The sequence below is a fragment of the Penaeus vannamei genome, chromosome 22, assembly GCF_042767895.1.
Source record: "Penaeus vannamei isolate JL-2024 chromosome 22, ASM4276789v1, whole genome shotgun sequence".
Classification (NCBI taxonomy): domain Eukaryota; kingdom Metazoa; phylum Arthropoda; class Malacostraca; order Decapoda; family Penaeidae; genus Penaeus; species Penaeus vannamei.
In genome coordinates, this window is record NC_091570.1 from 11,670,283 (window position 1) to 11,680,282 (window position 10,000).

Here is a 10,000-nt window from a genome sequence, read left to right on the forward strand (position 1 = left end):
AAACATTATTTCCTACTGATCATGAAAAAAGGTTTACCGTACTTATCATATGCCATATGTTGTTTGTTAATGGACGAATTTTCCGATACTCCTTGATTAATTCTTTATAAATATACAGTACTAACGTGGATGGCATAGATATTGAAAATTAATGAATTAAAGAACATATCCATGTTGGCAAATGTAGAAAAGGTATGAATGAGACTGGATATCTTCACAGTACAAGAGGTGTATTTGACCGGTTTCGGTTACGTCTTCATCAGAAATACATGTATTTCTGATGAAGACGTAATCGAAACCGGTCAAATACATCTCTTGCACTGTGAAGATATCCAGTCTCATTCATACCTTTTCTACATTAATGAATTAAGAATATGAGAATAAAGTCAAGGAAAATTGCAGTTACGATGATGGGGACATGTTCACGAAAAAAAGAAAGAAAAAAGGAAAAAGAAAAGGAAAGAAAAGAAAAGAAAAGAAAAGAAAGAAAGAAAGAAAGAAAGAAAGAAAGAAAGAAAAAAAAATATGTATATATATATATATATATATATATATAAAACAAAACAAAAGTGACCATTATCACCCACTATTAACGTCTTAGGCGCAACAAATGCCAGAGACCTCACCTTCACCCTCACGAGGAGCCTCTCCCTCTCCTCCGGGGTCAGGTCTTCCATGATGATGCTGACGACGCTCCTGACCTTCCCTCGTGTATAGAGGAAGCTCGCCAGACTGCCCACTGTGCTGCCTGTGAGGGAGCAGATGGTCACTGGGTGTTTATAACTGTCGAGGACGGTCATATGTACGTAAACACACGCACATTGTTTTGTTATTATTATCATCACCATCATTGTCATTAGTACTACTATGATTATTATCATTATCTTTATAATTTTTAAATCATTACTATCATCATCATTGTTAATACCGTTCTTATCGTTATCATTTTTATTAACGTTATTACCATTATCATTATCTTTATTACCATTATTACTACTAACATTATTATCATTATTATTGTTGTTATGGTTATCATTATCATTATTTTCAATATCATCCTTATTGCTGCTGTTGTTATTATCATCATCACCATTATCATCAATATCATAATTATTATTGTTGCTGTTATCATTATCATTATTTTCATCATTATTACTATCAGTACTATTTTTTGTTATCATTATCATCATTATTTTATTGTTATTATATTTACTGTTATTATCATTATCATTATTTTCATCACTATCGTTGCTACAATTACCGTTATCATTACTAATGTGATCTTTATTATTGCAATTATTATTACTGACACTACTACAGATATTATTATCATTATCATTAACATCATCAGTATTAAAATAATCCAGTCTCATTATTCTTATCATTATTACCCAAATAATTATTGCTAGTCATTACTATTATCATTACTGTCTACGCAAAAGAGGTTATGTTTTTGGTACCGTTGGTTTGTTTGTTGGTCAGCAGGATAACTCAAAAAAAGTTATCAAGAAATTTCTACCAAAGATGTGCTTTAATTCAACTTAGATGGCATTAGATGTTGGTGGTGATCCGGATCATCATTTTTTATCTTTTTAAAGAATTAATTAGCCTTGCGAAATAGGGAAACACGGACGTCACCAATGCACTTGAGAAAGAGGTTTTTTTAATGTAGTTCTTCAAGTGGCGAAAGTATGAGGTCTCTAAATGATTCTAGTTATTAGTACAATTATTATTTGTTAATAATTATTATTATTATCATCTTTATTATTATCATATTCATCATTTTTATTTTCGTTATGAACAACTATGAACATTAGTAGTAGCAGCAGTAGTTATAGCATAAAAAATAGCTACCTGCTATTAAGCCCACGGGGCCCATCACGAGAAATCCGGCGAATGTTGTGACAGCCGTTGCGAAGGTTCCTCCTAAGGCATACCTGAGCGACACTCGTAGATTCTTATTTTCACATACCTCACACACCAGGCTTAGTAAATCCTTTGCTAACATAGCGTTCCTAATGGGATGAGAAAAATGTGTTTAGTGCTGGGGTCCATCCTCATGAATAGAGGAAAATATCGTCCACAGTTTTTTTTTTTTTCAGAAACGCGTAAAAAATTAGATCTATAACTATGTCAACACAGGAGGAAGGATCGAGTTTAAGAATTCAGTTTTTTTTTCTGGGTGTCGTAAACTATATCTTCCATTTAGCGAATGAAAATCAGACTGCAGGTGCTGGACGGCGCCAGGGAGTAAACATTTCATAGTTTTTAATGTTCATCTACTTTATATTAAAAAAATAAAAATAAAAATGTATCAAACGTTTCGGTGCCTCAATAACTACCGCTAAAATGACGTGTAAATCACTACTGCATGAAGTTCCTACTCTTAACAGTATTCTTCAAACTGACGATGTTAATGTACAAAATAATTAGCAAATACTTTCCTTTAAATTCATATGGTACTGATGGGATTCCTTTTCCATTCATAAGATTCATTGCCAGTTATTACTATTTACCTTATGAATATTGTAAACACTTTTCTTGTTACCAACACATTCCCTCACCTTGCTCCCCTACCCCAGGGTTTCCCAATCAGGGGTCATCGCATCTCCTGGGGGTGAGAGAGCATCCCAGGAGGCACGAGAAATGTCCATCTTGAAGACAAGTAATTAATCTATTTATTACTCATAATCAAGAAGCAGGAAGCAAAGAGCCATTGAATTGAATATTCATTTATATAAACGTTTTAAAGTTAGTTTTGATATTCTAATTTTGATTTTTATATATAGGTATTTCGAGGAAGTGATTATTTTTGCAGGATTTATTCGAATAATGTAAGACATGTTTTCTTGTCCATATGTTTGATTTTTGTCAAGATATTAGAAAATGAGAAAAAAAATCTTTTGATCAAATTTAGTATAAATTCACCTCCATCACCCTTAAAGAAGCTAAGAGAGAGAAAGGGAGGGAGAGGGAGAGAAAAAAGGGAGGTGGGGAGGGAGGCAGAGAGAGAGGGAAGGAGGGAGAGAGACATACAAATATATATAGAGAGAAATCTATGAATTGTATAGATTTAATACTCCATTACTCTGAATCGTCTCTTCCGTCTTTATTGTTTCTGACTGCGCAGTGATTGCGGCCGTTTGTTATATGTATTCGTATATTTTGAAATGACGAGTATAAGCATCAGAGAGAGAGAAAAAAGAGAACAATGAATCGTGCGCTGAATGTCTCTCCCGCCTTTGTTGTTTCTGACTGCGGAGTGAGAGTTGTCGTTTTTTATATCCATATTCGTATATTTTGAAATGAGTAAAAGCATTTGTATTTGCATTTTAATCATAACTTGTATTTATATTTTAAAAAAATAGAAGAAAGAAATGGTCGGTTTAATCAGCTAGCAATATTTTACAATGTTGTAAATGTTATGTCCTATAATCACCTGAAAGGAGAGAGAGAAAATCCGTGTACGAGGTTTGTTCTGATTATGTCTCTCTCGCTCACTTCTTCCCTCCCTTCCCCTTTCCCTTCTTCCCTCCATCCCTCTCTCCCTTCTTCCCTCCATCTGCTGTGTAGCCTTCAAATCCCGCACTGTCATTGGATAGAGACCCCGGCAATTCCTATCACAGATTTAGAAGTAGTCATAAACAGACAGCTTTTAACATCAAGAAAAACAGTAACAAAAAGGATAAATCTAAATTATCAAAACTATAATATATATATATATATATATATATATATATATATATATATATATATATATATATATATATATATATATATATAAAGTTGAAGCCCTTACGGAGCGCATACCTCCGCCAAGGTAATAGGGCCATTGATGCAATAAAAATATTTTCACTTGAAGAATTACATCAAACTGGATCCAGAACATGATCTGGATCACCACCAAAATTTCATGACATCTAAGTTAGGCGTAGACACACCTCTGGTAAAAAATTCATGAAAAAACTCATTGGCGGAGGTATTTCTTATTAGTGATTATTAACTTATTATCATTCTCCCTCTCCATCTCTCTCACACACACACGCACACTATAACTTAGTATATACTTACATCTTGAGGACGAGAGAGAGATGTCGAATGACTTTACGCTTCGCTCGCTGACACCCAAGTGAGATCTCGGTGCATGAGAACTGTGCTGACAAACCATGCAACCGTGATTTTATGGATGCCATGCATTACAACTTTAGACTAACTTCTAATTGACGTAAAAAACATCAAAAACATAATCAGAACGAAACTCATTTACGATTCTTTTTTCAGATGATTATAGGACACAAATTTTATGTTTAGTACAAAATTAAGAGGGAAAATATAGATGCCTCATATATAATATAGCCAGCTGATTGAACCGACTATTTATTTTTTTCCTTTTTGTTTAAGTTCGATACAATTTAAATACAAATGCTTTAACTCATCATTTCAAAATATAGGAATACAAATATCAAAAGCAGTCACACTCACTGCGCAGTCAGCAACAATAAAGTGAACGCGACAGAACGACGTGATCGCGTTTAAGACCTGTATGATTCCTCTCTCTCTTTCCCTCCCTTCTTCCCTCCATCCCTCTCTCCCTTCTTCCTTCCATCCCCCTCTCCCTTCTTTCCTCCATCCCTCTCTCCCTTCTTCCCTACATCCCTCTCCCTTTTTCCCTCCTCTCTCTCCCTTCCCTCCATCCCCCTCTCCCTTCTTCCTTCCATCTCTCTCCCTTCCCTCCATCTCTCCTTTCTTCCCTCCATCCCCCTCTCCCTTCTTCCCTCCTTCCCTCCATTTCTCTCTTCTCCATCCCTGTCTCCCTTCTTCCCTCCGTCTCTCCTCTCCGCTCTTCACTCCCTGTCTCCCTTCTTCCCTCCGTCTCTCCCTTCTTCCTTCCATCTCTCTCTCCCTTCTTCCCTCCATCTCTCTCTCTCTTCTTCCCTCCATCTCTCTCTCCCTTCTTCCCCTCCATCCTTCTCTCCCTTCTTCCCTCCATCTCTTTCTCCCTTCTTCCCTCCATCCCCCTCTCCCTTCTTCCCTCTACCCCCCTCTCCCTTCTTCCCTCTACCCCCCTCTCCCTTCTTCCCTCTACCCCCCTCTCCCTTCTTCCCTCCATCCCCATCTCCCTTCTCTCCATCCCCCTCTCCCATCTTCCCTCCATCTCTCTCTCCCTTCTCCCCTCCATCTCTTTCTCCTTTCCCTCCTCTTTCTCCGTTCTTCGCTCCATCCCCCTCTCCCTTCTTCCCTCTGTCCACCTCTCCTTTCTTCCCTCCATCCCCATCTCCCTTCTTCTCTCCATCCCCTGTCCCTTTTTCCCTCCATTCTTTTCCTTCTTCCCTCCATCTCTCTCTCCCTTCTCCCCTCCATCCCTCTCTCGCATTTCTCTAACACTAAAATCTCTGACTGACTTATCCGCATAAAACACTGATAACTCGCTCAAAGACGCATTTCTGTAACACTAAAACCTTTAGATTGGACCGACTATTTTTTTTTTTTTTTTTACTTTTGTTTAAGGTAAATCCAAGTTAAATATAAATGCTTTTACTCATCATTTCAGAATATACGAATACAAATATAAAAACAGCCACACTCACTGTGCAGTCAGCAACAGTAAAGCGAACGCGACAGAACGAAGTGATCGTGTTAAAGACCTGTACGATTCCTTGTTGTGTTTCTCTCTCTCTCCTTTTCCTCCATCCCTCTCTCCCTTCTTCCCTCCATCCCCCTCTCCTTTCTTCCCTCCATCTCTCTCTCCCTTCTTCCCTCCATCCCCCTCTCCCTTCTTCCCTCCATCTCTCCCTTTTTCCCTCCTCTCTCTCCCTTCCCCCCATCCCCCTCTCCCTTCCTCCTTCCATCTCTCTCCCTTCCCTCCATCTCTCCTTTCTTCCCTCCATCCCCCTCTTCCTTCTTCCCTCCATCTCTCTCCCTTCTTCCCTCCATCCCTCTCTTCTTCCTTCCGTTTCTCTTTTCCTTCTCCATCCCTCTCTCCCTTCTTCCCTCTATCTCTCTCTCCCTTCTTCCCTCCGTCTCTCCCTTCTTCCTTCCATCTCTCTCTCCCTTCTTCCCTCCATCTCTCTCTCTCTTCTTCCCTCCATCTCTCTCTCCCTTCTCCATCCCTCTCTCCCTTCTTCCCTCCATCTCTTTCTCCCTTCTTCCCTCCATCCCCCTCTCCCTTCTTCCCTCTACCCCCCTCTCCCTTCTTCCCTCCATCCCCATCTCCCTTCTCTCCATCCCCCTCTCCCATCTTCCCTCCATCTCTCTCTCCCTTCTTCCCTCCATCTCTTTCTCCCTTCCCTCCTCTTTCTCCGTTCTTCGCTCCATCCCACTCTCCCTTCTTCCCTCTACCCACCTCTCCTTTCTTCCCTCCATCCCCATCTCCCTTCTTCTCTCCACCCCCTGTCCCTTTTTCCCTCCATTCTTTTCCTTCTTCCCTCCATCCCTCTCTCCCTTCTCCCCTCCATCTCTCTCCCTTCTTCCCTCCATCTCTTTCTCCCTTCCCTCCTCTTTCTCCCTTCTTCGCTCCATCCCCCTCTCCCTTCTTCCCTCTACCCACCTCTCCTTTCTTCCCTCCATCCCCATCTCCCTTCTTCTCTCCATCCCCTGTCCCTTTTTCCCTCCATTCTTTTCCTTCTTCCCTCCATCTCTCTCTCCCTTCTCCCCTCCATCCCTCTCTCGCATTTCTCTAACACTAAAACCTCTGACTGACTTATCCGCATAAAACACTGATAACACGCTCAAAGACGCATTTCTGTAACACTAAAACCTTTAACTAACTTCTCATCGGTATAAGAACACTCGATGCATTTCTATAACATTTTGAAGGTAGAAAAATAAAACGCATAATCAGAACAAAATTCATATAAGGATTATTTTCCTCTCTCGTTCTTCAGACGATTATAGAACATAAACTTTATGGTTAGCACAAAATTAAGGGGTCAAATATAGATTGGACCGACTACTTTTTTTCTTTTTTTTCCTTTTGTTTCAGCTAAATACAAGTTAAATATAAATGCTTTTACTCATCATTTCAAAATATACGAATACAAATATAAAAACAGCCACACTCACTGTGCAGTCAGCAACAGTAAAGCGAACGCGACAGGCCGAAGTGATCGTGTTAAAGACCTGTACGATTCCTTGTTTTTCTTTCTCTCTCCTTTTCCTCCATCCCTCTCTCCCTTCTTCCCTCCATCTCTCTCTCCCTTATTCTCTCCATCTCTCTCTCCCTTCTTCCCTCCATCCCCCTCTCCCTTCTTCCCTCTATCTCTCTCTCCCTTCTCCCCTCTATCCCCCTCTTCCTTCTTCTCTCCATAACACTCTCCCTTCTTAACCTCCATCCCTCTTTCCCTTCTTCCCTCCATCTCTCTCTCCCTTCTTCCCTCCATCTCTCTCCCTTCTTCCCTCCATCTCTCTCCCTTCTTTCCTCCATCTCTCTCCCTTCTTCCCTTCATCTCTCTCTCCCTTTTTCCCTCCATCTCTCTCTTCCCTCCATCTCTCTTCCTTCTTCCTTCCATGCCTCTTTCCCTTCTTCCCTCCACCTCTCTCCTTCTTCCCTCCATCTCTCTCTTCTTCCCTCCATCTCTCTCTCCACCTCTCTCCTTCTTCCCTCCATCTCTCTCTTCCTTCTTCCTTCCATGCCTCTCTCCCTTCTTCCCTCCATCCCTCTCTCCCTTCTCCCGTCCATGACTCCCTCCCTTCTCCCGTCCATCTCTCTCTCCCTTCTTCCCTCCATCCCCCTCTCCCTTCTTTACTCCATCCCTCTCTCCCTTCTTCCCTCCATATCTCCCTTCTTCCCTCTCTCCCTTCTTCCCTCCATCCCGCTCTCCCTTCTTCCCTCCATCTCTCTCTCCCTTCTTCCCACCATCCCCCTCTCCCTTCTTCCCTCCATCTCTCTCTCCCTTCTTCCCCCCATCTCTCTCCCTTCTTCCCTCCATCTCTCTCCCTTCTTCCCTCCATCTCTCTCCCTTCTTCCCTACATCACCCTCTCCCCTCTTCCCTCCATCTCTCTCCCTTCTTCCCTCCATCTCTCCTTTCTTCCATACCTCTCTTCCTTCTTCCATCCATCCCCCTCTTCCTTGGCGGGGGTTGGGGGGCGGCCCCTGCGCCCCCTGCAATGGAAAGTTATGTGAATAACCATGGTTATTTTCACTGTGCGTTTTAATATTAATGCTATTTAACCCAGCATTTTCCTTGGAACCTTTCATGCCCTCCCCTGCTATAGGGGCCAAGTTTGTCGCTAACGGGGGGCTTCCGCACAATAAAAAAAATATATATTTGCAATGTGGAGAGTGAGAGGAATCCAACGATACCAAAATCGTCGATATCGGTTATGCGGACGTAATATTGAAAGTTACCTTAAATATAAATGCTTTTACTCATCATTTCAAAATATAGGAATACAAATATAAAAAACAGCCACACTCACTGTGCAGTCAGCAACAATAAAGCGAACGCGACAGAACGACGTGATCGCGTTTAAGACCTGTACGATTCCTTGTTTTTCTCTCTCTCCCTTCCCTCCATCCCTCTCTCCCTCCCCTCCATCTCTCTCTCCCTTCTTCCCTCCATCCCCCTCTCCCTTCTTTCCTCCATCCCTCTCTCCCTTCTTCCCTCCATCTCTCCCTTCTTCCCTCCATCCCTCTCTCCCTTCTTCCCTCCATCTCTCTCTCCCTTCTTCCCTCCATCCCACTCTCCCTTCTTAACCTCCATCCCTCTCTCTCCCTTCTTCCCTCCATCTCTCTCCCTTCTTCCCTCCATCTCTCTCCCTTCTTCCCTCCATCTCTCTCCCTTCTTCCCTACATGACCCTCTCCCTTCTTCCCTACATGACCCTCTCCCTTCTTCCCTACATCACCCTCTCCCTTCTTCCCTACATCACCCTCTCCCTTCTTCCCTCCATCTCTCTCCCTTCTTCCCTCCATCTCTCCTTTCTTCCATACCTCTCTTCCTTCTTCCCTCCATCCCCCTCTCCCTTCTAACTTCCATCCCTCTCTCCCTTCCCTCCATCTCTCCCTTCTTCCCTCCATCTCTCTCCCTTCTTCCCTCCATCTCTCTCCTTCCCTCCATCCCCCTCTCCCTTCTTCCCTCCATCCCCCTCTCCCTTCTTCCCTCCATCCCTCTCTCCCTTCCTTCCATCTCTCTCTCCCTTCTTCCCTCCATCTCACGCCCGCACTGCCAAAGAATAGTAACCCCGGCAATCCGTTGCCATGCACTACAACCTCGGTCTAACTTCTCTCCTCTCTCCCTTCTTCCCTCCCTCTCTCTCTCTCTCTTCCCTACATCACCCTCTCCCTTCTTCCCTCCATCTCTCTCCCTTCTTCCCTCCATCACTCTCCCTTCTTCCCTCCATCTCTCCTTTCTTCCATACCTCTCTTCCTTCTTCCCTCCATCCCCCTCTCCCTTCTAACTTCCATCCCTCTCTCCCTTCCCTTCTTCCCTCCATCTCTCTCCTTTCTTCCATCCCCCTCTCCCTTCTTCCCTCCATCCCCCTCTCCCTTCTTCCCTCCATCTCTCTCCTTCCCTCCATCGCCCTCTCCCTTCTTCTCTCCATCTCTCTCCTTCCCTCCATCCTCCTCTCCCTTCTTTCCTCCATCCCCCTCTCCCTTCTTCTCTCCATCTCTCTCCTTCCCTCCATCCCCCTCTCCCTTCTTCCCTCCATCTCTCTCTCCCTTCCCTCCATCTTACGCCCGCACTGCCAAAGGATAGTAACCCCGGCAATTCCTGTTGCCATGCACTACAACCTCGGACTAACTTCTCATTGACGTAAGAACACTCATAACACGCTCAAAAACGCCTATAACGCTAAAACCTTTAACTAACTTCTCATCTGCATAAGAACACTCATGACACACACGAGACGCATTTCTATAACGTTTGAAAGTAGAAAAATAAAACACATAATCAGAACAAAACTCATATACGGATTTTCTCTCTCTCTCTCTCTCTCTCTCTTTTCAGACGTTTATAGGACATGAACTTTACGGTTAGCACAAAATTAAGGGGTGAAAT

General features: G+C 42.7%; 1 protein-coding gene across 1 annotated transcript in view; it reads right to left on the reverse strand.

The window, feature by feature from the left end:
* LOC113800635 (protein C19orf12 homolog) overlaps positions 1–4,212 on the reverse strand; it is a 4,761-nt gene extending 549 nt beyond the window's left edge. Inside the window, exons 1-3 of the mRNA XM_070137145.1 lie at positions 4,072–4,212; positions 1,855–2,015; positions 627–748 (exon numbers count right to left, since the gene is read on the reverse strand). Coding sequence (XP_069993246.1) covers positions 627–748; positions 1,855–2,015; positions 4,072–4,193 — 405 coding nt within the window. The 5' untranslated portion in view covers positions 4,194–4,212. The remainder of the gene's footprint in view (positions 1–626; positions 749–1,854; positions 2,016–4,071) is intronic.
* Positions 4,213–10,000: the final 5,788 nt, after the last annotated feature.